Genomic DNA, 15,000 nt, shown 5'->3' with positions numbered 1-15,000 from the left:
AGTTAATACAAAACATTATTAAATACTATAACCGTATTTAAATAATACTACAATAAAACTCATGTCAGAAACGGGGGGCGGGTGTAGTGGCTTCACACTTAAACAGAAACAAACAGAAACTTGCACAAAAATCTATAAATGTCTCCTGATATGATCAGGAAGTAAAATGAAAGACTGAAAGTGTCTCAGACTGTAATAAAGCCCAGAGAATGGACCTTGCTGGCTCGAAGGATCTGGAACATGAGTGGCAGTCCGTGCGTGATGAGCTCCTCCGTGTACTCGTCTTCTTTAATGCAGCTGAAATCCTTCAGCAGGCCTTGGATCAGCGGCCGCCGCTGCTGCACGAAGCACGTTCGCAGGGACTCCAGCCACGTGTGCAGGGTCCAGGGCACGCCTGCATATGGAATCAATGTATCAGTTAATGTATGTGACACTTCGGAATCGATCTGTCCATCAACATGCACAAAATATAAAGCCTGTCCCATCCATCAATCTGTCAATCTTCTGTAAGGAGAAAGTGTTGCATATTGCAACCACATTAAAAATCTAGGGTCGGTATGAATTTTTCATGTTTTTGAAAGAACACAGTATTAAAAAAAATCTGTAACAGTAATATTGTGGAAAAACAACTGCAATTTAAAACAACTGTTTTCTATTGTAAAATGTCATTTATTCCTGTGATGACAAAAATGAATTTTCAGCATCATTACTCCAGTCTCCAGTGTCACATGATTCTTCAGAAATCATTCTAATATGCTGACTTACTGCTTATTTCTTATTGATATCAATCTTGAAAACAGTTGCGCTGCTTAATATTTTCGTGAAAATGCAAAAATATTTAATTTTTTTATTTTTAAAAAATCCATGTTTTTTCACGAGTCTTTGATAAATAAAAAGTTCAAAAATCAGCATTTATTTAAAATAGAAAGCTTTTGTAACATTATAAATGTCTTTACTGTCACTTTTAACTAATTTAATGCATCCTTGCAGAATAAAAGTATTAATTTCTTTCAGAAAAAAAAAATTCTTACTGACCCCAAACTTTTGAATGTTAGTGTGACTAGTTTAAGTAGATAAATATGGTGCATAGTGATACTGGTGCACAGTGATTTCTTCACAGAAAACAAAGCAAAATAAACGATAGATACTCATGTCTTGCTAGCTACTAAGGGCCTCAAACATCTTTCAAAGAGTGTCTTTCAAAGATTTGATGCCACTAACCTGGTAAACTTTGGTAAGTAATTAGTTCAGCCTCAAAAATGTGTCATCATGAGTATTAATCACAATGGACTGATAAAGAACGGGCTTTGTGCACTTATGCAGGAAGTGGCATAATATTGGAAATTTCAACTAGCGCTTGTCATTTTTATGTGCAATATGCATTAGATGGCATCTGAGGCTGAGACTAATCGCTGCATGTCAGAAGTGAGCCAGGCGGTTGATGTCTGTGGTAGTCATGCAGTGTTTTTACTAACCCAGGCTGCGGATGTCTATGGTAATGTCCACATGGCCGTGCTCGGCACTGTGGTACATGGCCTCGCGGAGGGCCCTTAGTTTGGCCTTGCCTGTCCGGAGGGTGGCTTCGTTCTGTGGCACTCTCCTCTCTACGGTCTCGGAGCCCTCGGCTAGGATCTCTTCCAGAGACAGCACGTCCCCCTTGTCCTTTTCCACCTGGGACAGAAGCTTCCGGAACACGTTCCTGCAGGAGCAAGTGCATGTAACAAACTCACTCAGGTATTCATACTCATTAAAAGAATAGTTCACTCACAAATTATATAATGTTTTTCCCAAACCTGCTGTTACGTTTACCATGGAGCACAACATGAGATTTTTTTTAACACATGATATTGCATAATGTCAGAAGTCTATGGACTACTTTTATGACTTTTTAAAGATGATTTTTTTTTTTTTTAAATAAGCACCACGTTTCGAATGTTTGGAATTAGTAAGATTAAATTATTATTCTTTTTTTTTCAGCAAGGATGCATTAAACTGACAAAGTGACAGTGCAACCATTTACAATGTTACAAAAGATTTACATTTCAAATAAATGCTGTTTTTTGAACATTCTTAATCACAATGGACTGATAAAGAACGGGCTTTGTGCACTTATGCAGGAAGTGGCATAATATTGGAAATTTCAACTAGCGCTTGTCATTTTTATGTGCAATATGCATTAGATGGCATCTGAGGCTGAGACTAATCGCTGCATGTCAGAAGTGAGCCAGGCGGTTGATGTCTGTGGTAGTCATGCAGTGTTTTTACTAACCCAGGCTGCGGATGTCTATGGTAATGTCCACATGGCCGTGCTCGGCACTGTGGTACATGGCCTCGCGGAGGGCCCTTAGTTTGGCCTTGCCTGTCCGGAGGGTGGCTTCGTTCTGTGGCACTCTCCTCTCTACGGTCTCGGAGCCCTCGGCTAGGATCTCTTCCAGAGACAGCACGTCCCCCTTGTCCTTTTCCACCTGGGACAGAAGCTTCCGGAACACGTTCCTGCAGGAGCAAGTGCATGTAACAAACTCACTCAGGTATTCATACTCATTAAAAGAATAGTTCACTCACAAATTATATAATGTTTTTCCCAAACCTGCTGTTACGTTTACCATGGAGCACAACATGAGATTTTTTTTAACACATGATATTGCATAATGTCAGAAGTCTATGGACTACTTTTATGACTTTTTAAAGATGTTTTTTTTTTTTTAAATAAGCACCACGTTTCGAATGTTTGGAATTAGTAAGATTAAATTATTATTCTTTTTTTTTCAGCAAGGATGCATTAAACTGACAAAGTGACAGTGCAACCATTTACAATGTTACAAAAGATTTACATTTCAAATAAAGTCTTTTTTTTGAACATTCTATTCATCAAAAAAAAAAAAAAACGTTTTCAAAACAACAATATTAAAAATAATATTAAAACTGTTTTCAACATAATAACAAATGTTTCTTGAGCACCAAAATAATTAGCATATTAAAATGATTTTTGAAGAATCATGTGCCAATAAAAACTAATGGCTGCTAAAAATTCAGCTTTGGAATAAATTACATCACACGAATAAAATATATTTAAAAATATCTTAAAATAGAAAAGAGATATTATAAATTGCAATAATAATTCACAATATTACTGTTATCCAGCCTCAGTGAGCATAAGGGGCTTTGAAAAAAATTTTTCCCCAAAATATTGAATGTCGTATAATTTCAGAAAGACTCCCATTTATCAATGCATTCCAGTGTGTTTTTCTTCTCTGCTTTGCTGCATTTTCTCAGGATTGTGTGTCTGTTACGCTTTGGTGGTGTAAATAAATAAATGAAATAAAATAAAAGTGTGGAAAGAAGTGTTATTTTAGCAAATCATGTCAATAAATCACAAAAATTATTAAAACTAAATTTATAAAATAAATGAAGCGTGAAAAAAGTCTGTTATTTGTCAATCCAGTGTTTATACAGATTTTTTTTTTAAAAGTGTGCAAATCATAGTGCTGTCAATAAATCAAAAATAAATAAAACTAAATTAATAAAAATATATAAATAAATAAATGAAGTGTGAAAAATTCTGTTATTTTAGAAAAGGAGTCAATTTCACACGACTGAGTAAATAACAATTAAAATTTTTGTGTGAATTACCTCTTTAAGAAGAGTTTGACTCTGAAGGTTGTTGTTTTTAAAAAGCATAAAGTGTCATAATCTGACTGTTTCATACAAAGCCATTAGCCATGAGGATTACTTGCGTGAATCATTTTTATAATCAGCGGATTGATGAGAAAAGAGAGTTCTATGAAACATCGATGAAATACCTTGAGCACTTCTTTGTTTATGACTTCCATTTATCAATGCATTCCAACATGCTTTTCTTCTCCGCTTTGCCGCATTTTCTCAGGATTGTATGTCTTTGTAAACTCATACACCTTCATAAAAGTAGCAGCGCTCTGCAACTGATCTAATATGCATAAACAACCAATCACTGCTGCATGCACCACTGCAAACATCTCTAGGACTTGAAAGCCAAAGACATCCAGTTCTGGCTCAGACCTCGTTACGCGTCCCATTCTGACGCCCTTTATAACGGATTGCCTTAATTCCGCAGAAGTGGGTGAGTTGGCCGTCGAACACGCTGGATTCTCACTCAGATGTATGCAGTGTGAATTTCAATGAGCTTCCATTATGCAGCTCTGGCCATAGGTGAGAGTGAATGAATGAGCACGCAGTCATCCATACAGTTCACCAGCAATGGAGAGCGATGGGGTTGGAGTTACAGTAGTAAATTACACACGATTTCGCGGCCAAATACACCAGCTCAGCTTTTATGCGTGCCAATAATAACACATCAGGGGTTCAGATCTGATAGATTGACTTTCCGCAGTCAGAATGATGCAGAAGGACACGGAAATAATGATATGTGGTGACAAATGTGTCAATGAGCTAATGAAAGCTCGGTTCCCTGTTGTGCTGGTGATGAATGTGCTGTCAGTATATACACTTCATTGGGTGTGCATTACCTGTGTCCATGTGATGCTGCCAGGCTGTACGAGTTCATTTCACCCAGCGGACCAGAGGAAATGCCATTACGGTAAGTGGTACCAATCAAAGGGTCTGCTCCTCTTTCCAAAAGCAGACTGACCAGCTCAAAGTTGCCTGTTAAAATGCAACACAATATACAGTGGGTACGGAAAGTATTCAGGAGGAAAAAAAATTAACTTAAATGATTTTAGCAAATGGCTGCAATATAACAAAGAGTGAAAAATTTAAGGGGGTCTGAATACTTTCCGTACCCACTGTATATCAAGTTAATTTGGTTGATGGTTTAATTCAAAGCAATGTAGTTAGACACATTGCTGTTTACAACTAGTGGCATATGTAAGTAAATAAAAAAAAGAAAGAAAAGGAAACATAAAAACAATGTAAAAAAAAATTCCAAATTATGTGTGAAAAAATGTGTTAGTCAATCATAATCATATAATCAATAATCAATAAATAAATAAAGTGGGAAAGAATGATCACTTATATAGTCAATTACATTTTGATAGTGTAAAAATGTTAAATAAATAAATAAAACAAAAATGTGGAGAAAAGTGATATTTTAGCAAATCATGAACTATAAATCAAAACAAATAAAACTACATAAATAAAAATAAATGAAGTGTGAAAAAATTCAGTTATTCTGTTATTTCGTGTTTATAGTAAAAAGTGTGAAAATCTCAGCGAATCATAGTCCTGTCAATAAATTTAAAATAAACAAAACAAAATAAATAAAGTGTGAAAAGGTCTGTTATTTTAGTCAAACGTGTTGATAGTGAAACATTTTTTTTTTAAAGTGTGAACAATTGTGAACAAAAGTGTTATTTTTGCAAACCAGTCATATCAATAAATCAAAAATAAATAAAACAAAATTAAATAAAACAAAATGAACAAAAATAACTATATAAATTAGGTGTGGAAAACATCTGTTATTTCTGTCAGGACCACTATCGTCAAAGATGATTGACAATTAGCATACAGTTTGGATTGGTGGTATGGTTCTGTTCTGGGCAAGAACTCCCTGCGCATCCATGCAGCCCAGCATGGATGAGAGCAGGGAGAGCAGCAATACCCCCCCCCCAGGGTAAACAGAACAGAACCAACATAAATGTATTGCAGATATTGTTGTACACATTTTAGAATTAGTCTGATTCAAAGGAGAATCAGAAGGCTGAATCCTGACTGACAGAGGAGGAGTTGGGGATGGAGGAGGGTAATTAGCTATTGAGCAATGCGAAAACTGCTGATAATACTGAGGGACCTTATATATGAATGCTTAGATAGGTGTCGTAGTCCCATAGGTAGATGGGGATCAGCTGAAGGTCAGCTGATGCGAGCTTGACTAACGTGACCTGCCAGAACTAACGCTACGCTTGATTTTAGTCAATCATAATCATGTCAAGAAATTGATAAAAATAAATAAACACTTACTTTATTCAATCATAACCATGTGTTCAACTAATAAAAATAATTAAATAAATTGTGAAAGTGTGAAAAATTGGCCTTAAACAGGTCATAAAAATGAATGTACACATTTTAATAGCATATAAAACCAGAGAATCAAACCCATGATGTTGATGTTGCTTGTTTTACCAGGAAAAAGTATTCAGACCGTCTAGCAACTCGTCCCCACATTGATTTGCTAATGTAAATTAGCAGGCTGTCCTGTGCACATTCACATCGAGTAATGAGGAGAAAGTGTTTCTACATTAGAAGGAAAACCCGAATGCTAACAGTGGGGGTAATTGACCCAGCAAACAGCAAATGGGGCGTAATCAATGAGGCCTGATGAGTTTTGGATCCGATGAGGCTCAAACAATCCCATCCGTAGCCATTTCTGTTGGGTCACAGGGGAACACAGTCATACGGTTAAACCTGTTTCTAGACATTTTGGCTCAATCGGTTTAGCTTCATTCTCCTCCTCTGCAGGAGATGATACAATTTTTGTGCACCCCATCCATTTTTATCACCATAAAGGTGTTCATTACCAGCTGACTGAAACCTGAATTTCCCAAGTCTTCAAGAGTTTGTTGGCTAAGTGGGGCAGACAGATAATTTTTGGCATTATGCTGGAATAAAATCGGCAAATGAATATCACTCAGGTCAATTAATATTCATAGGACTGCCACAGCCGAGATTATGAAATCTTATTTGGCACTGGTTTCCATATATCATTCCACCATGTGGACTTGTCACATTCACACTGTGGATGTAAAAAAAAATTCTATATATAATATAACTTATAGGCTTCACGGTTTATAAATTATGCTCAAATTATTACCTGCACAGTAAAAAAAAAAAAAACTAAACATTAAAATGCTGAGAAAATTTTTTTTATTTAAAAGTAGATTATTGGGTTGAGTGTTGGAGTTCCCAGCATGCACTGGGGAATGAATAAATAAAATGGATGCCTCGTTTGTCAGTTCTGTCAGGACCACTATCGTCAAAGATGCCAAGCCTAGCATGGATGAGATCAGGGAGAGCAGCGATAACCCCCCAGGGTAAACAGAACAGAACCAATATATATGTATTGCAGATATCGTTAAAGTTCAATAATGTTATGTACACATTTTAGAATTAGTCTGATTCAAAGGAGAATCAGAAGGCTGAATCCTGACTGACAGAGGAGGAGTTGGGGATGGAGGAGGGTAATTAGCTATTGAGCAATGCGAAAACTGCTGATAATACTGAGGGACCTTATATATGAATGCTTAGATAGGTGTCGTAGTCCCATAGGTAGATGGGGATCAGCTGAAGGTCAGCTGATGCGAGCTTGACTAACGTGACCTGCCAGAACTAACGCTACGCTTGATTTTAGTCAATCATAATCATGTCAAGAAATTGATAAAAATAAATAAACACTTACTTTATTCAATCATAACCATGTGTTCAACTAATAAAAATAATTAAATAAATTGTGAAAGTGTGAAAAATTGGCCTTAAACAGGTCATAAAAATGAATGTACACATTTTAATAGCATATAAAACCAGAGAATCAAACCCATGATGTTGATGTTGCTTGTTTTACCAGGAAAAAGTATTCAGACCGTCTAGCAACTCGTCCCCACATTGATTTGCTAATGTAAATTAGCAGGCTGTCCTGTGCACATTCACATCGAGTAATGAGGAGAAAGTGTTTCTACATTAGAAGGAAAACCCGAATGCTAACAGTGGGGGTAATTGACCCAGCAAACAGCAAATGGGGCGTAATCAATGAGGCCTGATGAGTTTTGGATCCGATGAGGCTCAAACAATCCCATCCGTAGCCATTTCTGTTGGGTCACAGGGGAACACAGTCATACGGTTAAACCTGTTTCTAGACATTTTGGCTCAATCGGTTTAGCTTCATTCTCCTCCTCTGCAGGAGATGATACAATTTTTGTGCACCCCATCCATTTTTATCACCATAAAGGTGTTCATTACCAGCTGACTGAAACCTGAATTTCCCAAGTCTTCAAGAGTTTGTTGGCTAAGTGGGGCAGACAGATAATTTTTGGCATTATGCTGGAATAAAATCGGCAAATGAATATCACTCAGGTCAATTAATATTCATAGGACTGCCACAGCCGAGATTATGAAATCTTATTTGGCACTGGTTTCCATATATCATTCCACCATGTGGACTTGTCACATTCACACTGTGGATGTAAAAAAAAAAAAAAAAAGCTGCTGTCGCTGAGGCTCATTAGCAAGTTTGCAAAGGGCTCTTGAGAGCGATGCAGCCCCATCAGTCTTTGAATAATACTATTACGGTTCTGGAATCAGACTGGGGCACAAAAGTATAATGTCTTCAGTTTGTCAGCCCACAGTCTGCAAGGACCATTTTACCGAAATTAGTGGCACAAAGGGAACAGAATGTAACCATTTAAAAACGGGGCCTGGATGTATCGTACAAAATCATCTAAAGCAAGTTTTCATCTAATGCACAAAAAACATATTCACTCATTATGTCGTCAAAGATTTCACTCACATGAAGTCTTCATAATGTAAATGTCACTAGGGCTGTACTCTCAAAAGTGCCTTATCTAACCCCTAAATAGTGCACATTTTGACCTTGGAAAATGTTTTGAAAAGGGTTGTTTTGGACTGCGTTGACTTTCTTTGTATAGGCTAATACAGTTGCATTTACTATTTAAGGTACTAACATGCACCCTTTTATGGTGGATAAGGTACAAAGATGTACCTGAGAGGGCACTGCACCAGGTAAAGGTACAGTTTTTGCATTTCTTTACGCTGCAAGTCATAAAGATAATTTACAGTGGTTCTATAAAGTATTTGGACACTTAAGCCACAGCATAATGTCACTGCATTAGATATCAAACCATAAATATCAAACCAAGTGACATTTATTTTGAAGCTAGCAAACATATATATAGCATATATATATATACTGTATATTGCAAAAAAAAAAAAAGTCCTGCCATAGTTATGTCCATAAATCAATAAAAATAAATAAATAAATGAATAAAGTGTGAACTTTTTGTTATTTAGGTAAATTAAATGTAAATGTAAATTTACAATACAATACAAATAAATAAAAAATAAATTAAATGTGAACATTTTATTGTAGTCTACCTTAATCATGTCAATAAATAAAATAAAAAATAATGAATGAAGTGTAAAATATTCAGTTACAGTCAATCAATTTTACACTAACATCAGTTAGTGTAAAAATTAAGATAAAGAATTTAGACTGTGTGAACTTGATGGGAACTGACTTTAAACAGAACATCCAATAAAATAACTTTGACTTAAAAACTGTCTTATTTATGTTTGCAGATACCACTTGATTTGACATTTTGATATTTAATCAATTAAATTTGCACATTTTCTGTGTGGTTTCAGTGTCCGGACACATTTTGGGGTCACTGTACTGTGTCGATGAGATGTTTTATGGTACCTGCCGCAGACGCCAACTGGTATTTGGACTGTGTGAACTTGAGGGGAACTAACTTTATACAGTACATCCAATAAAATAACCTTGACTCAAAAATTGTCTTATTTTTTAGCTCCATGTTTGCAGATGCCACTAGGTTTGACATTTTGCTATTTAATCAATCAAATTCATACATTTCTGTGGCCTCAGTGTCCAAAATACATTTTGGGGTCACTGAGCGGTGTTGATGATGTGTTTTGTGGTCCCTGCCGCAGACGCCAACTGTAGAGGCGTCTCTGTGTAGTTCTCTGCGCCATCTTGAATCGCTCCCTCCACGTTTGCTGGGGCATCCAGCAGAAGCTGCTCAATAATGTGAGAAGTACAATCATTAGAAAACACATTTCAGAGGATTTAACTTTAATATCACCAAGACATCGGTAAATATAAATGCTGTAATTGCATTAAACTAGCCTGCTCTTTTCATCATCTAGGCCACCTCCAACTAGCAAACATTTTTATGGTAATCTGGTCATAATTTCTTTCACTCTTGATGCTTTAAGTGCACGGTTTTGGTCTGTTTGTCTGGTTCAAAAAAGAAAATGGGAAATTATTCCTACAGAAAGAAGGATTTTGTTTTTTATCTCCTACTGTGGTGGATGTGTGCTTCTGGGAAATTAAGCATCCCAAGAAATATCACCTTGCCTTTCCATTTTCTTGGAGAAGCTAAATAAGTAGGCCTTAGTAGGTCATTGGATTTATAGTCAAAGTAAGACTTTATTCCACTTTTGGGGTAAGAATAGAGTGCACAGTCAATAAACTGGCCTCATTCTTCCTATTCCTGATACCATTCTACACCCTTCCAAGTTCATTTGAACCAGGGCAGCACCATCCAGCCCAAAACTAACATTAAACTGTTTCTTTTTTGCCATTATTATTATGATGGTGGCATCATAATAATAACTGAGGAAAGTGCAAAGGTGGAAGGCATCAAATCATTGACAGCGCCACTACCTGCACGACAGGGACGTGTCCGTGTAACACGGCGAATGTGAGTGGAGTCCCCTGCCTGGTGTCAGGATAAACTGAGGGGTGCTTGTGTAGTGAGCTGGGCACCTGGGAATCATATAGGTGAAGTTCAGGGAGAGAAAAATTCAGCCATCATATACCAGCACACTGAGCTCCAATTGCGGAATTGCAGGAGTACGAGCAAGAAAAAAAGGGGAAGGAATGAGTGAATGAGTGAGCGGAAAGTTGGAAAGTTCTTCCGCCGTCTGGCTGTTCTGTTAATTCAAGCGAAGAGAAGAAGAAAGAGCCAGTGCTTGTTTTGTTCTCCAAACCCCTTCTTTCCATCCAGCCCACGTTAATCTAGAGTTTACTGCCGTTCGCTCTCCTTTGGACAACTCCTACACGCCCTCCTCGCTTTACTCAAAATCCTGACCACGGTTTAGGATCTAGTTCACGGTTTTCATAGCAATAACGCGAAGACTGCAGGAAGAATAATTGGCAGCGAGTTCAAACGCTAGAGGTGTAAGTGAGAAGTGACTCATGTGCAAAGCACCAAAAAAAGAAGGCTTGTCTGGCTTTAACGCTTACAGCTGTACTGCATGCAAAACTCAGCTCTCCTGTAATCAGTGGTAAATTATGCAGGCATCTGTTCATGTCTAGGCAAACATGACCTTTTGGAACCCATTGATTCAGGTTAAACAATTGTTTGCACAAGGAAACGTTAGGCAAATAACTGCACATCTGCCCACTTGCTGATACTCTTCTTGAGCTTAAAGCAATTTGTAAAACAAGGTAATGTCACAGCATATGCATTTGGTGCTTTGCCTAAGTCAACGACTCCATATAAAAATGTCCTCTAAGGGTCAAACGAGAAAGACGACAAAAGGTTAAAGAGCACAAGATCCCATCATGACATATACAGGAGTGAATTTCACAAAAACGGTCAAGAACATAAGGTTACACACATTTTTATATACAATTTATATCAATTATTTTTATTACATTTTGCATGAGTGAATTTCTGAAAATTCACTGAAATTGTCGTTAGTGTAATGTGAAATATTAATATGGAATAATTAACCCTAGTAAAAAGGTTATATATTTAAAATACATTTATTTCATATTAAGTATAATTCAAATCTATTGACATATTTACTGACATATCGCTCGAGACTTGCTTATATAAAAATTGTAATTTAACTTTATTTGGAGTACTACTTGTGCACAATGCACATTTCTTAATATGAAGCCTAAAATGTGTTTTCATATCACTATTGATGAGGACTGTATGATCTTTGAATAATATTTGTCTTTAAATGCAAGATATTTAAAGTGCACCTAAAGTTTACTTGCAATAGTTCCTTTAGCACAATCAAATATACTTCGGAATATCTTTAGCTGGACTTCAGCATTACTTCCGCACAAAGTGCATTAAGTACAATATTAATTGTTCCAGTTTAGCAGACTTTAAGTATACCAGTTTAGTATACTAAAAGTACAACTGCAGGGTATTTTTATTAAGTACATAAATATGTAAATGTATTTGTAGTATACTTAGCACAAAATAAATGTATTTCAAATACAAATTTTATTTTTCACTAGGGAAAGTACACAGTATTTATTAATTGTGGTGGTATGTTTTATGCTGCCTTCAATATATGCTGATTTTAATAATTTTCTTAATTACTGTAATACAGTTAAAAATAAACTAAATTACAGTAATAAGAATCATCATTGAGAATAGTGAGAATTCTCATCCAGGCATGTTATGGCAATCAGAAAACATCCTTAATTGTCATGAAAATAATGTCACAATGCAAAAAAAAAAAAAAAATTAATGATACAAAAAAGGCTTCATTATCTTTACGCCATATACAATTTTGTATGGTAAAATAAGACTTGGACACATTCTTGATCGGTTTTGGGAGATTCACCCCTAAGGCAAATACATGAAACATGTTACTTTAAATATAAATGAATGATTTTCACACTAGCATGAGTAAATGTTGTTTTAGCCAGCTGAATCAGTTTTAATCCCCTTTTATTATCATGTTTCATGTTTTCAACCACAGTGCTTCACAATCAGTGTATCTACTTTAGGCAATCAGTCCATTTTCCCACATTGTATATAAATAGTATTAAAAATATGGCATTTGTACAAATTGGAAATCAATAGCATATGGCATTTGCTTGTAATCTCATTAAATATTCATGAGATCCATGAGAACCTAAGTAGACACCCCCGCATACACATACGACCACTATTTAATTCTACACAAGCTCATGCAAACAGCATCAGGAAGATGACAGAATTATTAGTTAGTTATTTTTATAGAGACAGGTTAGTTAGATTAATAGAGACAGAGCAACAACACGCTACAAGACAGAAACGTCCACCATTAAATACTGACCTCACTGTTGATGTCTGCTCCAGCATCCAGCAGCATTTGCACCATGGCCTCGTCCCCACGGACGCACGAGTACATAAGAGGGGTCATGCCCTAAAAAGCAACCAAAAACACTTATCACCTACAGTACATATGCCATAGTATGAGCCCTGTTACTGCAGCACAAGTTAAGGTCTATTGAGCAAAAAGTCTGAAAATAACAGTCTCTTAAAACCCTAAAGTGTCCCTTTTGATGAACTGAGTGGAACACTAATCTTTATGGATGATGCTCAATTAATGCACTTTAAACAGAAAACATTTCATTCTATAGGCCATCAAATCTACTTTAGTGAAACACAAACATAAGCATTAGTGCATGAAAGCACAAAGTCAGCAATTAGCCTAGAGCGTTTAACATCTTTGGACAACATAAACCATTAATACCTTTTCAGAGTCATTTTTTGATAATAAATTATATTTATATACTGTTTAATAAAGTAATAAGGCTCATGATCCTTTACGATCCTTTCACGTTACGATAATTTTACCACAGGGAAAGGGGTTTAAGCACTCTGCTTCATGTTGTGCCTTAAAACTCACTATAAACACTTTATTCTATGACTAACTCAAGAGCGTGCAGTTCTGCAAACAGATTTCACCATGAAGAAGGAGATTCATTTGTCAGTTGAGACGTATTTTCCTTCAAGGCTCTTCTTGAAATAACGAGCACCATATCTGCCAGTGTGATTTCGGAGCAACTCTTTCAGAGTAAGATGGAGTTACTCTCAATGATTCCCAGCTGGACTCTTTGTCATCACATTCCCTGCGTTTGTCTGGTTTTGCCTGTGTGTCGCTTCAATTTTACATGTTAGTTTAATCCACTTTGTCAGCGTCGGCATGTCACCGTCATTCTTTGCATAAACTGGCTGCTGTATTCAAGACAGACTGTGACAATAACACGAACCCAGCGCCGGATATGGATGACACTATTTGATTCATAATACCGAGTGTCACGACTGCTATCACGTTAGATGCTTCCTACACAGATCGGCTCAGATTTAAAGCGTTTTTCCTTATTTAAAGGTCATGAAACTCTTTATTTATTTTCTTAGCCTCTAAATGTCTATGTGGGTCATCTTTCTTCACACATATAATATTATAAGAAACCCACTAGGGCATTTTTCTTCTTCAAATGACATGCTGCAGAAATGTCATTGACGCTCAAGTATTTAATGGTTTGAGGCAGATACCATACAGATGAAGGAGCAAACAATGGAATGCAGATGTGAGAAAAGTCACAGTTTACATTGGCATTTACATCAGGGAGTAATTACAGTGCACGTGATGACTAATACTAATGGATGTGTAATTATTTCATGACAATTATTTTGTGGAGCTGCTCATAATTACACTCTGTTATTATGTTGTTGGTGTTGTAATTAATTCTATTCAATTTAAAATGACTAACATGGCTACCATATCATAAAGTGTTAGTGTATAAACAAAAGGTGCTGTAGAAACAGAACTGAAAAGAAACTGTAGGATCTTTCATTAAAATGCCAGTTTGAAGGACAACAATTTTTAGCAGTCTGAGATATAGTATTCCTAATCTAAAAAATAAATCTACTCAGTAAGATAAAAATCTAGTAAAGTCAGGCCTGAATGTCACACAAATGGGTGTGTGCATGTGTGTGTAAATATATCAGCGCCCACCTGTTCACTCATACTGTTAATGCCATCTGGCCCGAGCAGGTTGACTGCTTGCTTGACCAGCTCAGTTCGTCCGCAGTTGAGCTATGTACACCTACATATAATTTATAATGTCATTTATATAAATATGTAATTGACAGTACATTACATTCACATAGAACATTACATCATATAAATACTACTTGTAATATTTTAAAATATAAATATAAAAATTCTTTATATTACATGTTACATATGAATATATACACATGAAAATATTATAAATGTATATTAATAATTACTTGAAATCTTTGTTATATATAATATATATCATATACATATTGAATATATAATAAAAAAGTAAAAATACAATATATATTATTTATATCACACACATTTAAATTAAATTAAATTAAATTAAATTAAATTAAATTAAATTAAATTAAATTAAATTAAATTAGATTAGATTAGATTAGATTAGATTAGATTAGATTAGATTAGATTAGATTAGATTAGATTAGA

The 15,000-nt window shown here is 35.8% G+C and overlaps 1 protein-coding gene across 1 annotated transcript in view; it reads right to left on the bottom strand.

Moving 5' to 3' along the window:
- LOC107655613 (ankyrin repeat and BTB/POZ domain-containing protein BTBD11-A-like) overlaps positions 1–15,000 on the bottom strand; it is a 140,829-nt gene that overhangs the window by 7,602 nt on the left and 118,227 nt on the right. The window contains exons 6-12 of the mRNA XM_016443182.1: positions 14,503–14,562; positions 12,814–12,903; positions 10,409–10,510; positions 9,664–9,757; positions 4,503–4,638; positions 2,270–2,493; positions 216–394 (exon numbers count right to left, since the gene is read on the bottom strand). Coding sequence (XP_016298668.1) covers positions 216–394; positions 2,270–2,493; positions 4,503–4,638; positions 9,664–9,757; positions 10,409–10,510; positions 12,814–12,903; positions 14,503–14,562 — 885 coding nt within the window. The remainder of the gene's footprint in view (positions 1–215; positions 395–2,269; positions 2,494–4,502; positions 4,639–9,663; positions 9,758–10,408; positions 10,511–12,813; positions 12,904–14,502; positions 14,563–15,000) is intronic.

This window comes from Sinocyclocheilus anshuiensis, unplaced genomic scaffold (genome assembly GCF_001515605.1).
Source record: "Sinocyclocheilus anshuiensis isolate Anshui unplaced genomic scaffold, SAMN03320099.WGS_v1.1 scaffold916, whole genome shotgun sequence".
Taxonomy (NCBI): domain Eukaryota; kingdom Metazoa; phylum Chordata; class Actinopteri; order Cypriniformes; family Cyprinidae; genus Sinocyclocheilus; species Sinocyclocheilus anshuiensis.
This window is presented reverse-complemented; position numbering and strand designations above follow the sequence as displayed.